Raw genomic sequence first — 20,855 nt, 5'->3', positions numbered from 1 at the left:
ACAAGAGAAAAGGCTAATAGTCTCACATTTATAAGTGACTAGATGCAAAAACATGTTATTAGGTAAAAACCATACCCAAGAAAATCCAATGGCCCCCAAAATACATAGTAACGTTAACTCCCAGCTGTTTGACATAGAAATGGGTAGTGTAGGCTACATTCGTTATCAAGTGGGCCCAAAAACGTTTGTACCAAAATCTCTCACCCAAGAAAAGCTTCAACAAAATTTCTAACCTAGGAAATCCTCAGACCGAAAATGTGCATTGCACCTCCTTAACTATCAAACTTGAGTAACATTTGCAATACTGTGAAATATGATCAAACATGGTCTTGAGTCTTTCATAATTATATCTTCTCAATCTAACCTAAAACTAAAGAGAAAACAAAGATACAAAATGGAAAAAATCTAAAGCTAAATCTGATCAGATATCCAAACACCATCACCATCATGATTTCTTTTGTTTGAAGAAATTATTAACGAGTTTGAGAAGAAACATTTGACACCGTTTGAAACAGGTGTCTGAAAGAAACAGCAATTATTTATGTCTGGTATCATTTAGCATGCAGGAGGCACGGTGGCCTCATGGTTAGTATGCTTGTCTCCGGATCAAGCGGTCCAAGTTCGAGCCCTGGCTGGGGACATTGTGTTGTTGTGTACTTGGGCAGAACACTTTACTCTCACAGTGCCTCTCTCTACCCAGGTGTATAAATGGGTACCGGCGAACTTAATGCTGGGGGTAACCCTGCGATGGACTAGCATCCCATCCAGGGGGGAGTAGAAATACTCCTAGTTGCTTCATGCTACGGAAACTGGGATAAGCTCCGGCCTGATGGGCCACTTGGCTCGTATAGAGAGACTTTACCTATTATTTAGCATGTCTGAAATAGTTATGCAGCCAATCTGACCTTGAACAGAATATAGAAGGGAATTTTCAAATAAAAAAAATTAATATACAGAATTGTTAAAAGGAAGTTGTACGTACGTACGTACGTACATACATACATACATACATACATACATACATACATATACTTTTTGTTGAGGCAGGTTGGTTTGAGGCAACCTAAAGGCTGGTGGGGACCTGCCAGAAACTTAATTAAAAAACTATTTATAACAAAAACTTAGTACTTAATTTACAAAAATTTACAAAAATTTACAAAAATTTAAAAATATGGGAAGTCCGTTTGTTTTGATGTTATCTGACAGGCTTCTTTTTCAAATTGAATTTGTTCTAGTATCCTTGAGGCCTGTCTAAGTTTTTGTCTAAAAAGCTGTAGGGAGGAAGCATCCTTGATGGCTTCAGGTATTAAATTTGATATGTGTAAAACTATCTGTTAAATTCCATCTGTCTGATAACTGTTAGTGCAGATACAGTAGGTACTCCTGATCAAAAGCCAAGCAAAAAAGTAATATGTTTCATCTTTTTTTGGACAAAGTCTAATCAGTTCCTCTTTCACTGCACATGACAAAGAGAGATAATTATGATCTGTAAACTATATTGATTGTCAGCTACGAGGAATAGTTCTCAGTGTAAGACTTGACTTTGTCAGGCCAGTTTCAGTATACCGTTGCAAAATTTGCATTTGAAGAGTTTCATAGCAACCTGTGATCACACTGGCTGTCACAAGGTTTATGAACTGATGAAAGAGTGAAGCTCCCATGCTGAATTGATATGAAGGCATGGGAGAATGCAAGCAACCCATTAGGCGAGTGATTTACAAGCTTTTCCAAGTACAACTTGTTTCCAAATGAATGGCGCCATGTGATTGCCACAAAAGTGTTGAGCAATCCTTATGACTACCGGTTTCCATGTGATCACTGCAATAAGGGAGATAGATCTCAAGTCATTCTAAACTTAACTCAGGCTTGTTTGTTCTTGTCATTTTGGCTTAACTGCAAACTCGAAATACAAACCACCACTTGACCAAACTTTTTTATTGATGAGTTTGTCCACCATTAACTTGTTGTAAACTGAAGACTATCCTGAGGTAGATCAAAACTCTGCATAAATAAGTCAGTTCTCCTAGGCTAAACACTGCCTTCATGTCTAACAAACATATTTTTGAAAGGCATGGTCATGTTGCTGCAACAAAATTATTATTCTTCACATAGGCGGACATTGCAACTGAACAAAAGAGTGGGGGAAACAATAAATACTACTGTCTTAACAAAAAAACTGGTGATTTACTACTTCTCCTTATCCCAGTCCTCCTATTGGGAAAAGTGCATTCATGTTTTCAGTGCTGAACGATTCCCACAGAAATGTGATAAGTAACACCGTGCAAACTTTGCAATATCATTATCATAACACCAAACTTCTGGTGTCTCGTTAGACAGGTTGAGTATGTCACATGTATCCGGTCAACTTGCTTGTGGCCAGTTTCACAATACAGTCAACTGTTGGAGTGAAGAAGGTCATAGTTTCACGTGGCTCTGCAAAGTAATGAATACAGGCCATCACCTATTAATTGCCTTAGTTATTTTCTTCAATTAGCAGCAATGCTAAATACCCCCAACACGTTAATAAAGGTTTTTGTTGTTGTTGTTGTCAGTGGCTCAAAACATTTTCCGGCACTTTCCAAGATGTAGATTTTTGAAAGTGAAGAATGATCGTCGCAGTTAATTTTCCAATTTAAGTAACTGGAAAGAAGAAGCCTGAAAAAAAAATCAGGGCTTCAACGGGATTCGAACCCAGGAGGAGTGAAATGATGTAAAGTTTATATGAAATATTTCATATATGAACTGCGGTTATAGGTGAAAGTGAAGAATGATCGTCGCAGTTAATTTCCCAATTTAAGTAACTGGAAAGAAGAAGCCTGAAAAAAATCAGGGCTTCAACAGGATTCGAACCCGTGACCTCCGCGATACCGGTGCGATGCTCTACCAACTGAGCTACAAAGCCACACATTGGGAGCGAGGTCAATTAATTGAGTTCATATCTTCCCGTGAGGAGTGAAATGATGTAAAGTTTATATCAAATATTTCATATATGAACTGCGGTTATAGGTGAAAGTGAAGAATGATCGTCGCAGTTAATTTTCCAATTTAAGTAACTGGAAAGAAGAAGCCTGAAAAAAATCAGGGCTTCAATGGCATTCGAACCCGTGACGGGTTCGAATCCCGTTGAAGCCCTGATTTTATTAAATATTTCATATAAACTTTACATCATTTCACTCCTCACGGGAAGATATGAACTCAATTAATTGACCTCGCTCCCAATGTGTGGCTTCGTAGCTCAGTTGGTAGAGCATCGCACCGGTATTGCGGAGGTCACGGGTTCGAATCCCGTTGAAGCCCTGATTTTTTTTTCAGGCTTCTTCTTTCCAGTTACTTAAATTGGAAAATTAACTGTGACGATCATTCTTCACTTTCACCTATAACCACAGTTCATATATGAAATATTTCATATAAACTTTACATCATTTCACTCCTCACGGGAAGATATGAACTCAATTAATTGACCTCGCTCCCAATGTGTGGCTTCGTAGCTCAGTTGGTAGAGCATCGCACCGGTATCGTGGAGGTCACGGGTTCGAATCCCGTTGAAGCCCTGATTTTTTTTCAGGCTTCTTCTTTCCAGTTACTTAAATTGGAAAATTAACTGCGACGATCATTCTTCACTTTCACCTATAACCGCAGTTCATATATGAAATATTTCATATAAACTTTACATGTAGATTTTTGTGGGTCATTATAACCACTCTATACTGGTTGATGCGAAAATCATGGTATCAAAAAACTGCCCAATCATTGGTGAACATGTTGCTGTCAATTTTGTGGCACAATAGGTTACCATGAAAACAATGTGACCTGCTAAAAACACTCTTAATTTTAGCTTTAAGTGCTTACAACCAAAAAAATGAGCTCAGTGACTCCCATTTTTGTGACTACTGTGCTTGCGCAGCAGTCACTATTGCCATAGTCTGAGTTTTCAAAAGTAAGTACGTAACAATAGAATATACTTCGGAGCCAATCAGCACAACAAATAGCCATGTTGTGGTCTCTCGTAAAGACTTCATGTTTAACAATGTTTTGGTGATAGTCATTGATGACAAACAAAGATCTTGGCTGCCTTCTTCATTAGTATTCTTTGAAATTGAGGTGAGTTTTTTTATATTTTACAACATTTAGTTCTCACAGGTTTCACATTTTGTTTCCAACCAATCAGATAAAAGGTTGCTTGAGGATTTAGATCGAGGTAAACTGCAAATTTCTATGGTATTGAGTATTGATTGGTCGACATGTATGCAATTGTAAGTACATTGAGAATTCTAAATGCGCAATAAGAACATTATTATTATTATTATTATTATTATTAGATAAACAACCCTCGCTGATACTCCATAATTTTAGGAGTACCATTAGCCTCACACAAGGAAAACTGGCCTCTTTTGGGGGAATATTAATTGTGCGAGATCTTGAATAATTGAGCCTCTTCAGAGGAATTATTGAGCTCCGATGTTTCCTAATTAAGCCTCCCGAGTGACCATGTTGTGATAATCTTGTAGTGATAAAAAAACTATCAATATGAAAGCTGAGCTGTACTTGTCAGAGACAGAAAGAACTATTTCAGAGAGCTGTAATATGTTAGATGTATTTAATGATCAAAATTCAAATGAGTCATCAACTACTGTGAACAGACTGCAGACAGAACACATTTTGCCTTCTAGAGATAGGGAACCATCCAGAATTCCTGGTGGTGGTGGTGAATGTTTGTTTTCGAGATGTCTGGTGATCCTACGTTTCATTGGAATGTTAGAGCTGTTAGGTGTTTGTTCAATATCTTAGAGAACATCCCACAAGGTTTATTGAAAGCAAACTGAGAATTCCGGTATAGAAATTTGTCATAACAAGGCACAATATTATTCAAGCTCTTGCAGACAGAATCTAATCCACTCATTGCAGAAATCAAAGTAATATAGGTTACATAGATGAATTACATTATGTATCAACAGGACAATTCAACTTTGTACCAGTCACCAGCAACACAGTTTTGGTGACTAACTCTAAACTAACTCTACTCTATCAAAAGAGAATGACTCTAACAATAAGTTGACATACAACACAGCAACAAGATGATCTAAGATCGTAAGTCAGGCTGTAGCTAGATGTGCTGCTATGCCTGTTGATCATTTGAGGTGTGCAGCGGTTCTAAAAATAGCATGTGATATGTACATGCTAATAGATGCATTTGTCAAAGAAATATGAAACTGTAATCGTACTGATACATATATATTTCATCATGAAAACATTGCTTATTTGAACTGACCAATAGATGAAGGTGAAAGCCTGTGACATCACTTGTGACATCACTTATGTGTCAGGGAAGATTGGAGTGACTGTCATGTTTGGTATTTAATAACTAATCATGTAGCTTTGCTACTGAGTAACACATTACATAAAGCCCTACAGCACAGCATTGTATACAAGAGCAACTGTGTTCTTCTCTCACACTGTTCACTGCAGTTATTAACCGCACGGTCATGGGTCGAGCGCAGTTCATGTTCTACCCTTGGTTTATTTATTTTTTTTAACCGTGCAGCCATGGGCTGAGCGTGGTTCATGTTCTACCAGTGCATCTGAACTCGAGAACAGAGTTTATCACACTAGCAATGCTAGAACGCAATGATTAAATTTGAATTGGTTTATTCAGAAAGCAAACTTAATGTTTTAGATGTAACACTCCACCTGGTCGATGGCTTTATCCAAACTGATGTTTACTCAAAACCTACTGATAGCCACTTGTATCTGGCTCCGTCCAGTGCTCATCCTAAGCATGTCTTCAAAGCGATCCCTTTTGGAGTCGCCTCGAGACTAGGTAGAAATTATTCTGAGGACAATTTTCTTAACAAAAGGCTGGAGAAGTACAAGGGCTACCTAGTTGACCAGGGATATCCAGCAGAATTGGCCTTGCATGAACTTTCTGGAGTAGCAAGTATTCCAAGAAATGACTTACTTAAAGCCAAAGTCAGGGATTCCAAAAAGATTTTTCCTTTTGTTCTTACGTATAATCCTAATTTACCATCTATTAATGGGTTAATTAAAAAGCATTGTCATCTTTTGCTCTTGTCCCCAGAACTTAAGGACGGTGCCTACTTTTGTTAGTGCGCACACCTTCTGCGCATCACGCAAGCCACGGTTGAAGCGCCATGCGCACGCTGGGTTGACATTGATGCAATCAACTACGCTACCAAGTAAGTAAGATCTAGTACGTTAAGTGAATTGGGAGAAGAAACTAGAGTAAATTTAATGGTGGGGTACAAAGAATTAATATAATGCATAAACTCATCGAGTTTTTTGAAGATGACAACTTTCTTCAGATTTATGGTACAGCTATGGGTCCCAAAAATGCATGCAGTTATGCTGATCTAGCCATGGGAATTATTGATAAGAAAGCCAAATCAGGGGAAATTAAACCCAACCTATGGTGGAGGTATAGGGATGACATTTTTGATCTTTGGACCCAATGGCCTGCTAAACTCGATGAGTTTACGCATTATATTAATTCTTTGTACCCCACCATTAAATTTACTCTAGTTTCTTCTCCCAATTCACTTAACGTACTAGATCTTACTCTCCATCTGGTGGACAGTTTCATCCAGACTGATATCTACTCCAAACCTACGGATAACCATATTTACTTCCTACGGAATAGCGCACACCCTGCCCATGTTACCAGGGCCATTCCCTATGGAGTAGCTACCAGGATCCGAAGGAATTGTTCTACTGATGAGGCATTTAGTAAATGCTCTTCTGAGTATAAGGGTTATCTATATAACCGGGGTTATAACCCTAATTTGGTTTCACAACAGTTTGAGAAAGCCCAGTCTATTCCTAGACAAACATTACTTCAACCCCAGCCTAAGGAGTCCAAACAAATTTTTCCACTTGTGCTTGATTTCAACCCTCACTTACACAGTATTGGTAGAATTATTAGGAAATACAAGCACCTTATTTATGATTCACCATCTCTTAAAAAGACTTTTCCGCTAGGGTCCATCATTCCTGCTTTTCGTAGAACTAAAAACATCAAAGAAATCTTGAGCAGTAAGCCTCGTGAGCAACATCGCACGCCCGACAATCAGCGGGGTTGCTTTAAATGCACAGCCAAATGTGATCTATGTCGCAATTATTTAAAGGAATCTAATTGCTTTACTAGTACTAGTACTAGCAGGACGTATCCTATTACGCAGATTGTTAATTGTAAATCTAAAAATGTCATCTATTTGGTTATGTGCAAGAAATGCAATGTGCAATATGTTGGTTCCACAAGTAATTAATTTAAAATTCGTTTCCGCAACCACAAGTCTTCTATGATCACCAAAAAATGTACTTGTGAAGTTGCTATTCATTTTAACAAAGAGCCTCATACTCTGGCAGATTTTGAATTTTTCATTATTGAACAATTGTGTAATCTTAGTGTCAATAATAATAGTCTTGATGACCGTTTGCTCACAAGAGAGGCCTTTTGGTGTGCTCAATTATGCACCCTCACACCTCATGGACTCAACAAAAGGTGCGAGTTTAATTCCAGGAATAGGATTCGCTACAATTAACACCATCTTGCTGCTGTATTTTATTTGACTTTATTTGCTTTTTAGCGGGCGTTTTGCTATTTTTATTATTACGTAATTCTTATGTAATCTTATGTGAAAAATTTTTTTATTTCTTTGTTCTCTTTGTAAGTTATTGTTTTGTAACTTATTTAAGACTTTTTCACTTTTTGTAAATTTTATTGAGTATTGATATTCTTAGTGTTGAAGAAGCCCGAATGGGCGAAACGTCCACTTGAATTAAAGACCTCCTACGAGAAAAGTTCGCATCTTCTCCTGTTTATTCAACCTATATATATAGATAGAAAGTTAAAAAATTGTGAGGATGGACAACTTCTGACATAAAAAAGATTAAAAAATTTAATAACAACGTTTCAGTCAGAGACCTTCAGTTATTACAATTTTTGAATAAAAATGAGCTTTACATAAGATTAAGGTGTTAGCGATTACGTAATTACAAGTGACAACTAATAAATGTACAAAATCACGTGAAAGAGCAGAAAGTGGTGCTAATTAACAAAGGACAAAAAACAAAATCAACAAACAAAAAATATTGAATGAATCGGAAGAAGAAGGGTGCCAAACTGTGTTTTAGTTTCAACACTGTGAGTGAGAGCTATATGAGGGATATTTCAGATAAGCTAAATCCACGTAAGGCAGCTGCTGGGTGTGATTTCATATCCCTGCGGCTCTTACACTTATCAGCTCCGGCCATAACCTAACCACTGTCCAAACTTATAAATCATTTCATCACCAATAGCTTAATGGCCTACTGTATGGAAGAGCAGTAACATCACCCCAGTATTTAAAAAGGCTGATGAGACAAATAATATCATCCGGTGTCGATCCTTCTAGCACTCTCTAAGATTTATGAGAAGGTAATAGCAGACCAAATGTACTCTGCATTTTCTGTAAGTCTCTTGCCTAACCTGTCTGGTTATCTTAAGGGTCATTCCTGCTGTACTGCACTGCTGAAAATGGTAGAAGATTGGAGGTTGAGTCATGACAACCATGAGGCTGTTGCCACGATTGCAGTTGATCTGAGTAAAGCATTTGACTCTGTATGCCATGCCCTACAGCTAGCAAAACTTAGAGCTTATTGCTTCACCGACCAAGTATTAGAGTTCATGGAGAACTACCCACGGGACAGGAGGCAGAGGTTCAAAATTGATGGTGTTTATTCTAGATGGAAAACAGTAAAAGTTGGTGTCCCTCAGGGATTCCTGTTGGGTCTTTGGTTTTTTAACATATATATTAATGATTTGAACTTTCTAGTTACAAACACTTCACTAAGGTTGTATGCAGAGGACGCTACTGAATATGCATCGGACGTTTCCCCTCCTCTTCTAGAATACATTATTAATTCTGATCTTCATTTATTATCAACATGGTTTCGACAAAACTATCTTGAGCTCAATGTTTTTAAGACTCAGGCTATGGCCATTGGCCCAGTATCCTATTGCTATGATTTCAGTGTAGATAACAATGCTGTGGTGACTACCGATACCTTAAATATCCTTGGTGCAATGCTAGACTGCAAGCTTAACTTTGTAGCTTATGTGAAAGAGCAAGTAAAAAAGGCATGTGCCAAAGCCTCCGCATTAAGAAGGATTCGGAGGTTTATTCCCTCAGACATTATGGGATGCCTCTGCAAGGCATACATTTTCCCTCATTTAGAGGTAAATCATTTACCTCATTTGTTGTTTGCTATTGTTTGGGGCTAGTAGATGTCAACTGAAAAAACTAGAGGACACAAATTATTATATTCTCAGGTCCATTTTACGCTATGGGAAATATACACCCTATGATTATTTACTAGAGAAAGTTGAAATAAAAACGCTAGAACAAAGAAGAAAATTTCAGGCCCTAGTTTTGGTTTACGGATGTATGAATAATCAAGCCCCACCCTACATACAAGATTTTCTCAATACCAAAATTTGTAGTTATAATTTAAGAGGGTTGCACACTCTTTTAATGCTACCTAATTTTAATTTAGAATGGTGTCACAGATGGTTTTCATTTTTAGCTGCAAAGATGTAAAATTCATTACCTCCTCAAGTTAAAGAAGCCAAGGATGTTCTTACTTTATGTCAACGATATCCAAGAATCCTCTGACAAACTTAAATTTTTTTTATTTGCTGACGACACGAATGCTGTATATGCTGACAAAAATCTTAAGTCCCTTGAGACGACTGTAAATCAAGAACTCTTCAAGTTGTTCGATTGGTTAACGGCTAATAAATTAACTTAAATATTAAAAAAAACAAATTTTGTTATCTTTAGACCAGCTCAGAGAAAACTTACTTATCATCCCAAAATTATGATATTCGATAATGATCAACAAAAGAATGTGGCTCTAGAATGTAAAGAGTTTGTGAGATATCTAGGTGTAATAATTGACAATAACCTTTCTTGGAAACATCATATTGATCATGTAGCTATTAAAATAAGCCGAACTGTAGGATTGATTTGTAAGCTACGGCACTTTCTGCCAAGACAAACTCTTTTAACTATTTATAGATCCTTAGTTACTCCTTATTTAACTTATGGTTTGGTGGCCTGGGGTCAAGCATATAAATCACACCTTGAAAAGCTTCTCCAGCTCCAAAAGCGAGCTCTTCACTTTATTTATTTTTCTGAGCGAAATCAACATATGATTCCTTTATTTATTGATGCCAGTGTTTTACCGTTAAAATTTTTGTATTATGAGCTTTTTGCTAACCTTATGTTTGAAATAAGACACAGAAATGCTCCTGGAAACATTCAAGATCTCTTTCAAGACATTTCTGATATACATTCTTACAATACTCGATCCTCTGTCTCAAATAATTTTTACACACAAAGTTCTAGACTCTCAATTCAAGTGAATTCATTTTCTAGAATCGGAACAAAAATTTGGAATGAAATGCCTATATATTTAAGAAAGCTTCCAAAAAATGTCTTTAAGAGGAAAATAAAACAAATACTTTTTGAAATTCTAGCTTCAGAAGACTGTTATATTGATCTTACAGAAATCGTTCAAAAAGTAAAGCTGAATTTATATTCCTCCTAGTATGTATTCATTAATACTCAATAATTTCACTTTAGTGTATCTGTAGTCTCTCGTCGTAACTGTTGTTAATTATTATTTGTCATATCGTTAGTTTATTAGTTCTGTTTAGTCATTGTTGTCAATTCTAATCTCTTTAGTTTTCTTGTCACCTTCAGTTGTATTTAGTTGTACCTATTTGTATATTAATAACTCGTCCAAACATGACCCGCCTAGATTAGCTCAGCTATCTGCCGGCATGTTATAATTGTAATTTTAATTTGATAACAAATAAAATGTATGTATGTATGTATGTATGTATGTATGTAAAAACTTTTAAACATATTTTACATAAGCACATTTTCTAACTTGTATGGTGATTGTATATAGATTAATATAGTATGTATATAAATATATTCTTATCAAAATATTTTTATTGCTTGTAGTAGTTAAGTTTAATTTTATTGTTTCCATTTTTTAGCACGTACCTGTTTTAACAAGTTTTTATTCCTCCTAAATGTTGCATGGGTAAATAAAGGATTGTATTGTGTTGTGTTGTCTATAGACAGGGCTTTTGAGTGTCACTCTTCTCACAAAAGTATTCTTCACTTATTCTGACAATAGAACGTATTGATTGGTGTCCGTATCTATCATACTGATAATAGGAGATACAAGATATTGATTCTTTTGCATGCAAGAGACCAATATGGTAGAAGCCATCCCTCAGGTTCATGTGTACAATTAGAAGTACCATCCATTCAGAGCTTAGTACATGCACTCACTCGGTGACAATTTTGCACCCAGCAGTGAACAGAGTGAGAGAACACAACTGCTCTTGTAAACAATGCTACTCGAATCAACTTCAATAATTACTGCAGCTTTCACTTTCATCTATTGGTCAGTTTAAATAAGCTATGTTTTCATGATGAAATATATATCAGTATATGATTACAGTTTCATGATATTTCTTTGAGACATGCATCTATTAGCATGCACATATCACACATGCTAGTTTAAGAACTGCTGCGCACTGCAAATGATCAACACTTGTAGCAGCACATCTGGCTACAGCCTGACTTACGATCTTAGATCATCTTGATTTCAGTTGAATCACACCCACTCACTCACACACGCTTAAGATGCACATACTAATTAAACTTTTGTGCATTTGAATTGTGGCGATCACTTATCTGTACCATCTACCTATAAAACAACATCTGAAGTGATTATTCCACATACACTGCACACACATTACTTTATTACCTTGTAGTTTATTTGTGGAGAATAGAGCTACCTTCACTGGTAGTTTACGAACATGTTTAACAACGCATCTATCCAAAATAAGACTCTGAAAATGCAAAAAGATAACAAACAGGAATATGATCCTTCAAAAGAGCAAACTAGTTGTCTAGAAAATCTATATTCATTGTCTACGTCAGCAAAGGAAATGCTGTTAGGATCTCTTAGGGTGAAATGGCCACTAACTCACATCAAGTATATCTTGTAATGCCACTGGTCGTAAGGCTTCAAAGAAATGCTTAGAAACCTGGCTCTGAAAAGAAAAAAAAACCACATTTGACAAAGATATGTAGCCACTGTATGCAGCTGTCCTTATTATATTTGATTGACAGCAATAACTTTACCACTGGGTATATATCTGGGTAAAAATAAGTTTCTAAACCAACTTTTTCATTCAGAATTATTCAGAAGACAAAAACAAAATTACGCCTGTTTAACCACTCTAAAAGTATAACAACAAAATAATTGAATTAGTATCTAAACTAGCTTTGGGAATGTGCAATAAACTGCTTGATCAATATTTTAGATATAAGAGTGGATTTTTGAAAATGATGTTAAAGTGAGATGCTTTCCTTTGGACCGAGTGATCAGCCACATTGATTTTTACTCAAAGACATGAATAACACCTCTGGATGACTAAAATGATCACAACAGCAATTACTAATAAAGTGGCATATCTTGTATACCCATGACATCCTGGGCAAGACATAAATAAGTAGGCCTGTGTACCAACAAACAAACAAATTAACGCACAGACTCGCCCATCCATTTACTACTCATGAGGAATAATAACACAAAAGAATTAACTTTTAATCCATTATACTTCCATCTTGAGCACATTTTGTGAGCAGATTTTTTGAGTACTGCTCTCAATAGTTTATGCACATAACAAGATAATAAGAAATAATTTACTAAGAATTATTTTATGTCCTGACTTCCTTATTAACATAAATGTGTAAAAACAGGGAATTTTTGTTTTACCTGTGAAATCCCAGGATTGCCTAGAATCAACATAAGAACCATCTCTCGGAACATTCGCAGCAGCTGCTGACTAGTTTCACCATCAATCGTGACCCAAGGACGACAAATTACAGAATACTGCTCATAATTCCTGGCCAAAATTTATGATTTTCAAATAAATATGAGTGAATGAACAAGTTAATAATACCATTTTATCATTACAAAATATATAGACAAAACTTGTAAATTTATTTTTAAACACTAATAATTATTATAATTAAACCAAATTTACTGTGCTTGTATTTTGATGGGCCATACCCTAGAGGAAATAAAATATACTTATTTAGGATGGTTTGATAAACTGAGGAGTAATTTCCCCAAATGCATGTTTAAATAAAAACAAACAAAGAACTATAAATATAACAGACGGAATTAATAATGAGTTGTTCATTTCATACCTAACTTTGTATTTCTTCGTTCCCCTTTCTGAGGTTTTCACCTCATTACCAGGTGAGTCATGAGCTGGCTCAGGGGAACAACTTTTTTGACCAGTTGTTTCTACTCCACTTGTAACTATGTTTCCAAAGAGACTCATATCCACTTCATACGGAAGTGAAGAGGCAGTCTGATCGGCCACTTGTGTGATGGTAGAACCAGTCTGGTTTGTCTGTGTGGTTGAAGAATTCTCATTGTAGATTTCTGCTATTTCTGATGCATTTTGTGCTTTCTCACTTTGTTCTTGTTGTTTTAATGAGTTACTCATGACCACTGGCAAAGAATCACGAGCCAGTGAAACATTCCTGTCAGTGTCAGGTGCATTTTGTTGAAATGGATGAGAATCATCTTTTGGCTGAAATATAACATTAAGGCTACTTTAATTTTATACATCAAGTACCTCTAAAAGGATAACAAGAATACTACCTGGGACAGTTCCTGAGGGGTGGGGCTATTCCTTTACATGGTCTTTACAGAAACATGCCACTGAACAGGGTATTTTTTTTTTTGGTACAAGGTATATTTTTTTGTCTGGTTGCCCTGAACTGTCAGGTCTGGCCTAATCAAGGCCTGAACTAAACCTTATCAGGGCACATGTACATGTACGTTTGCACAATTGCAAAATATTGTCAAATATGGTTAATACAGGACCTGGAAATCCAAGATTGGGGATGTTGATTATAATGATAATTAGTAGGTCATTAGTCAATATCAGATAATTTTCAGAACAAAACAAAGTTATTATTAATTCTACAGTTCTTTGCACTAAACAAGGCTCTACAGGGTGTTGTCCTGCACATATATAGACTGTTTATTCAAGGTTTTCTTTCTCCAATGCAATGCCAGGGTTTCAAACCCCTAATGACATCCCTATACATAAACAAGAGTCAATTCTTGTCCCCCAAGGGACAGGTATCAACTAAATTTAAAAGTGTGGACAACATCAGTGATTGTCAAAACATCATAGTGCTGCTTTTAAAGAAAGTTGTGAGTTGGAATCAAGGGACTGTCATCAATCAATATTATATTGAAACAAAAGACAAATTTTATTACCAAAAGTGTACACATACCTTGAGTAATGTCACACACCAGGGTTTGACAAAGCTGGCAGTTACAAGACAACAGGTAAATGAACCAACTTTATAAAGCTAAAATGATAACAAAGACAGTAACAAGATATCAAAACAACTTCAGTAAAAAATCATACCAACTTTGCAAGTCACAGTATTTGCAAAAACTCTCGCATGTTTCCTCAGGCAACATACAGTACAGCCCAAAAATAATGCATGCGCAAGAACTTCTTTTTGCGTCCGCAAGCTGGCAACTTCTTGCGGCTTCTTGTGGGTCGCTTGCGCTTCGATCCTGCAAGACGCAAGAACTTCTTTCCGGTTAGAAGTTAAAACCGCAAGAACTTCTTTGCGGTTGGATTTTCGAAATGCGAGGACTTCTTTGCGGTAGGATTTTCAAACCGCAAGAACTTCTTTGCGCTAACATCTTAGCACGTAAAAAACCGTATCAAGACAGTACTGTCTTAGTGACGGGTTCTAAAAAAACACAACTAACAAACACGACTAAAAAAAAAACAGAACTAGCGCCGGCACTTACCGTAAGAAATATTAAAGTGACACACACAGAGAGTACTGGTTCTGGCACAGCTTGTATCCATATATGTTTTTCTGCTGCTGAAACGGCTCCCACCATTTTAAGCTTCGCGCAGGGCTCAGCTTAAAACGGTGGGAGTCGTTTCAGCAGCAGAAAAACAGATATGGATACAAGCTGTGTCCAGAACCAGTACTCTCTTTGTGTGTGTTACACAACATAAAAGAAAACAAAGCGCGGATGTGCCACCGAAAATGCCTGCACTAATTATATACAAAAGTGTGCCAGAAATATTTTCCTATTGAAGAAGTATCTGCACATGTATATATGCCGAGATGGCTGCCGCGAGATATTCGTCCGATGTTCTGCAATCGAACAACTGTCAACTTTCCGAGGCCATTCAAAACCTCCCTCCAGAGCTTTGCGAGATAATTTACAAGGAGTATCTTGCAATAAAAAGAAGGGAAAAAAAGGAAATGGGTTGGGATGAGATACATTATGATATTGAAGAGGCACCCTTCTGTGAAAAACGATCAAGAATTGTAAAGGTCATGTTTTGCCGTAAATGCAACTTCTGTGGCCTAAAAGGAATCTGTTTCGAGTGTTATAAAAATGGAGTAAAACACTATATCAGCTACCCCATACATGCCGAGAACGACTACGCCGAAATCTTTCAGAAATTTTACTGAGCGGCGACGATATTAACCTTCGTTCGAAGCAATAGTTTTGTTTTGAAATCTGTGAGTTGCGTGACATTTTTCTCAGAAAGACTGGAACCAAATATTTCCCAGGCCCTTGGAAGAGCAGTACTGAAAAACATGGAGGACAACTCAAGATTTTTTTGTTTGGGCCGAAAAAAACGAACCAGAACAGAATTACACAAAAAATACGCTCAGTCAATGCACTTTAAGTTATTTTTTTACCACAGAAGCTGCCTAAGTGAAGCGAGCAGGAGGAAACGAGAAAATAGCAAGATTTGATCACAGCGTTCGATTGATCGTAACATGTGATATTCCTTGAACACGGGACTCAATCGAGCCCATTTAAGTTTTCTCTGCTTCTCGCATGGCTTCAACGACTTGATATGTTATCTGTCTGGCCTCTTTCTGCCAAACAGGTGTAGAAAGTTCCATGAAAATAAAGCAAATCACGTGGAAAAGCACAATCATTATGGCCTTCAGAAGTGCTGTTGGGATATAATTTATTCAGCCAATCTCTAATTATAGCAAGCATGACATCATCTCGCCACCCAAAAGCACATGCGTATGTGTGAAAATACTGCAAAATTAAGGCAAAGGACAGAGAAGCTACACCACAGGTGATAGGAGAGGCAAATGGATCAATATATATAGCTTGCAGCATTATACTATCTATCAGCAAGCAAATGAAGGTGCTTTTGGATGTGAGGTTGGCCCCCTCTGATTCCTAATATGGCACGTACAGACGCTTGTCAGGGGTATGGGGTGAGGCCGTCCACGGCGATAACCCCGGGTGAACCCGCCCCGGCCCAGTGGAGACTGGGGGGTGCTCAGAGGTCCCTCAGGATCTCAAACCTCATTCCCACAGGTAAAATGGGAATCGACAGCCACCTTGTCAGCGGCGGGAAAGTCCTAGCCGGGGCTAGGCAAGAACAGCCAACGAGCACCCCCCGACAGGGCTTTTGACCTTTTGTGTGACCTGTCACTCAACGTCACGCGTGACAGTAATGTAACCCAGTCACGCAACGTCACGCGTGAAGGTAACGCGGTGTAACACAATCATCTGTTTTTAATAAGACTTAGAGATATTTTTGTGTTTTTTCTCTCAAAATTTAGTTCAAATTTGTGCTGGACTCCGCAAGTTTTTTCCTATATTCTTGCCGAATCTGGTTTTTTATTTTTTCAAGATCTGGCTGGCGTGGATTTGTTTGTTTGAGTTTGATCGTAAAGTCTCTTTAAGTTGGCGATATTTCTGCATTTCACGTGTGATCAGTTGAAACTCCGTGTCAGAAACACGATTATCATTCAGAGCTTGTGAGACAGACCTGTTTATCGAATCATGTTTTGCAATAGCCAGAGAATGGATTCTCGAGTGCTTATTAACTTTGCGTTCAAGCTTCTTGTTGACAACGGACAGGCCAGTGGAAACTGCGCCAGACAAAGCTGCTATCGCGGCAACAGGCGCGCTGATAACAATTCCAACACCAGTGAGTGATGTTGCAACAGCCCCAGAAGACAGAGCTGCCGTGACGGCACCAAGGCCAACCACGGAATAGTGAATCGCTTTCCGGGCTTTTTTGTATTTTTTCAACACAAGCCTGTAATGCTCAATCTCAACAGATATTTCTTTTTCAATTTTACTTATTTCAGTTAGCCGGAAATTCTCGGCATTTGTCGTTTCGGGAAGGCTTGGATAGATTCTTCTTTCAATCTCGGCAGGAGGAGCGGAAGGCAACAGATTTACTGAAGACATTGTATATAAAGAAATTTAATTTAACTCTAATTCAAAAAGAAGCGATAAGCCCTTGAAATCAAAGAGTTTGCCATTTTCATCTTTGACACTAATAGTGATGCTTTTTATAAACGTGTCTGTAGAGCAGTCACGCAAAACCTGTTGCGGAGAACCATTGTAGCTTACCTTTTCAAAAGGCTCCCCTTTCACATCAATCAGGGCTAAGAGATCTGACCTTTTTCTATTGAACAGATTTTGTTCTTTGTCGATCAAATCACAATGAATAAAATATGTCGTTGGAGCTGTAAGCCTTTTTACGAATGTAAAAGTATGCAACTTTCGCCCAATACCAAGAAAATTGGCTAAATCACGATCAAGTTCTATCGGTTTTTGTCCAAAATTTCTGATTACAAGCTGGCCAACAGGTTGATTTATTGATGTTTCCAACTGTTTATAGCCATATTTGCCGAACAGGCCTTCTATTTCTTTTGCCATCCTTTCTAAACTGTAATGCCCTGGGATTATTTTACTGCTTGATACAGCTTTATCTCTGTCTTTATCTCCCAAGGTGGCTGAACCTTCTTTTTTCAAATTGTCCCAGCTGTTGAATAAACTACAAGATATGAGTTTCATGAAATGTACTTTCGGTATCGGCTCTTCAAAATAGATAGTCTCGCCGTTTTCTTGTGTGACAATAGTGAGAACAACCATTTTATATTTAACAAAAAAATTGTGTTCAAATACAATGGCGAATTTGTGGAAAGATCCTGAGTTTTTGCGAAAAAAGCGGATGCCGCGAAGAAAAAGGTGTGGACAGATTTTTTAAACCACTTTCCAAAAGCGGACAAAAGCCAGCTCGTTTCACAAGAAAGCGTCGACGAGAAAAACAACGCAACCGCAGAGGTGTTTTTCAAAGAAAGCGAAGGCTCGTTTCAAAGCGTCTTCGGCTCAGACAGGCGGTATTGGAGTGCGGAAATGAAAGAAGCGCTTGGTTTGGGAGAAAGCGGTGGTTTTCCTTATCAATTGTCGCCACTTGGTTCAAAAGTTTCTTTGGCAATCCCTGCAGAACCTTTCGACAGCAAAGCGCCAAGCTTGAAGAAAATATTCAACACCGAAATCTACGTCACACCTGACCAATATTTCACGACAAAATTCCGAGAAATATTTCAAAAAACCAAACTCAGGCACACTTCTGGAACCGAATCAAAACACTGGTTAGGAGGGCCTGACATGAAATATTGGCCGCAACAGCTGAACTTCCTGGTTTTCTGCGCGACACAAGGGTGCAGAATTTCTCGTGAAATCTTTGACAACGGGATAAATCTCCCCCCACAGATAAGAGCTTTTTTCACCTTCCACGTGTATTTCACCGTCAGGCGCATTTTGTACCAGCTTGGAGGAATTCAGAGCATGAGCGTGTTGCCCGGAGATCCGCCTTTCAGCGAATTCAATAATCATTATGACGTTGCTTCGTACAAAAGGCTATGCGGGGAGTTCGGCATAGACCCCTCGAGCGATTTTCGCTTCATGTACGAGCCAAACCACGGTCTGGGAAGCGTTTACGTTTACGCGTCCGGTGCGTCGAAAACTGACTACCTATACCTGTGATGGAACAAATTCAGTGATGAAGGAGGGAAAGCGATAAAAGGAAACCTGATTTATTTCATCGAGCCGGGGGCCACCTCTGATACCCAATCGGACTGGTTTGCGCCAAACACAGCATCAGGTTTGACGCAGTCGGGGTTGTTGAGAATAAATCAGTCAATCGAGGCTTTCATTTACTGCATCCTGGGCGCACATGTAAATGTGAGAAGTAGCATTCTCAGCTCTGGTGGCCGGGCGAAAGAAGCACAGAGCAAGTTCCTGGTGCTGATGGAAGACGCGATCAGACAGCCCGACCTGGCCAAGAGCGTGCAAAGGTACCAGCTCGTAGTGGATCAAGCAAAGGTTAGGCTCAATCTTGCTGTAGCCCCCATGGCCTGGCTTATGCCCGCGCAAATGATAATCAACACCGAAAGCACAATCGGTTACAACAACAAGCTGAAACAGGCGGTCTCCGGGATGAAACTTGGGGTCAACAACGAGGTAAACCTGGAGACAAAAAAAGCTGCGCTCAAACTCATGGCAGGCAGCCCGTCAAAAATTGACCCTCCCAACAGCCATCCTTCCAACCCGATTCACAAAGCTGCAACAGCCGAATCAAGAAAATCAGCTTCGTCCGAAACTCAGCAAGCACAGCCAACGGCGCAAAAAATAGAGCCCAAGGCTCCAGATAAAACACCGCAACATGAAGTAAACAAAATGTCGGTAATTGTCGGTGTAGTAGGCTTATTGGCTTTCCTGTTCATGGTTTGGCGGCAAGCTACTGCCGCTTCTTAAAATATTTTTTGAACAAAAACGCCACCGCAGCGAGAACAAGCAGCCAGGTGTGCTCTGCCAGAAACCCGACGACTTGGCCGGCGGCTTTGAATAGAAAGCTCACAATCGAGCCTATCAGCTCGGGCAGAATAGAAACGAGTTTAGAGCCAATATCTTTCAGGCCTTTCCCCAAATCTTTGCCGGTGGCTTTCAAAGCGTTAGTGATTGAGCCCACGACAGTGCCGATTGTGACCCCCGTGGCTAGAAGAATTGCAGTGACTGTCCCGTATTTTTTGAAGATTTGACCCTTTCCGAGAGAGGCCGCGCCCTTTCGCTTTCCGCAATCTGAGTTTGCAAACGCGCGAGCTCCTCGTTTCTTTCTGCCACTCTGCCTTCTGCGGCTTGTATGTCGGAGGGCGAGGCATTCTCATCTTGGAGGATTACCTGGTCTTCCTTGTTTTGGCACTGCAGCTCGCTTTCCTGCTCTTTCACGTTGTCCAATGGTTTTGTTTGGTTGAGCCTTTCTTCCATGGTGTTTGTTTCACTTCCTTTTGCTGCGAGGCTGGCCCTGAGTCTGTCAACATTGGCTTGTTCTTTTTCTATGTTTCTTGCTTTTTTTGGAAGCGAGTCCAATTCTTTTTTCTTGTTTTCAAGATCGGTTTGATAGTTCTTTTTCAGTTGTTTCAGCCTACGCAGCTCTGCTTCACTTTCAATATTGAAACCTTGTTTATCCTGAATGGCATCAATCTGAACATTAGTTTGCACGATTTTACGCCTCAGAACTTCCACTTCTTTCTTTTCTTCTTCTCTTTGCGAAGAGAGTGTTTCCGCCTGTTGTAGTTGGATCTCTGCCTCTATCAGTCTTTGGCGTTGTTCTCTGATGGTGTCGCGGTCTTCAACTATGATGTCTTCAGCTCTTGGCCCCAGAGCTGCTTTTTTTGCGTCTGTGAAAGTTTTTTGTAACCCTTTGTGGCCAATCTTGAAAATTTTGTAGTCACCCCCACTGGGGCCAAATGAAACGATCTCAGATTCATTACCTTTTTTGCTGAAACTGATTGGGCCCAATTTTTTGAAGTCTACCTTCGGGAACCATCTTCTGATTTTTTCTCTTGCCCTTTCAATCAGGGCCGGTT

General features: G+C 38.6%; 2 protein-coding genes, 1 non-coding gene and 1 pseudogene across 6 annotated transcripts in view; 3 read left to right on the top strand and 1 right to left on the bottom strand.

The window, feature by feature from the left end:
- The window catches only part of LOC145503102 (52 kDa repressor of the inhibitor of the protein kinase-like), a 489,168-nt pseudogene that overhangs the window by 247,614 nt on the left and 220,699 nt on the right, over nucleotides 1–20,855 (top strand). The gene's annotated exons all lie outside the window — the stretch shown is intronic.
- LOC145503083 (general transcription factor 3C polypeptide 1-like) overlaps nucleotides 16–20,855 on the bottom strand; it is a 280,887-nt gene continuing 260,047 nt past the window's right edge. For all 3 annotated transcript variants that reach the window (XM_081482517.1, XM_081482518.1, XM_081482520.1), the window contains 6 exons: nucleotides 14,406–14,483; nucleotides 13,299–13,690; nucleotides 12,862–12,991; nucleotides 12,071–12,133; nucleotides 11,845–11,929; nucleotides 16–2,433 (listed from right to left, as the gene is read on the bottom strand). In XM_081482517.1, coding sequence (XP_081338643.1) covers nucleotides 2,348–2,433; nucleotides 11,845–11,929; nucleotides 12,071–12,133; nucleotides 12,862–12,991; nucleotides 13,299–13,690; nucleotides 14,406–14,483 — 834 coding nt within the window. In that variant the 3' untranslated portion in view covers nucleotides 16–2,347. The remainder of the gene's footprint in view (nucleotides 2,434–11,844; nucleotides 11,930–12,070; nucleotides 12,134–12,861; nucleotides 12,992–13,298; nucleotides 13,691–14,405; nucleotides 14,484–20,855) is intronic.
- The window catches only part of LOC145503109 (uncharacterized), a 103,972-nt gene continuing 86,253 nt past the window's right edge, over nucleotides 3,137–20,855 (top strand). The window contains exon 1 of the mRNA XM_081482553.1: nucleotides 3,137–10,899. Coding sequence (XP_081338679.1) covers nucleotides 6,276–7,280 — 1,005 coding nt within the window. The 5' untranslated portion in view covers nucleotides 3,137–6,275 and the 3' untranslated portion in view covers nucleotides 7,281–10,899. The remainder of the gene's footprint in view (nucleotides 10,900–20,855) is intronic.
- On the top strand, nucleotides 3,225–3,297 carry Trnat-ggu (transfer RNA threonine (anticodon GGU)). Its single transcript has one exon. It is a non-coding gene; the product is annotated as a tRNA-Thr (tRNA).

The sequence above is a fragment of the Orbicella franksi genome, chromosome 11, assembly GCF_964199315.1.
Source record: "Orbicella franksi chromosome 11, jaOrbFran1.1, whole genome shotgun sequence".
Taxonomy (NCBI): domain Eukaryota; kingdom Metazoa; phylum Cnidaria; class Anthozoa; order Scleractinia; family Merulinidae; genus Orbicella; species Orbicella franksi.
This window is presented reverse-complemented; position numbering and strand designations above follow the sequence as displayed.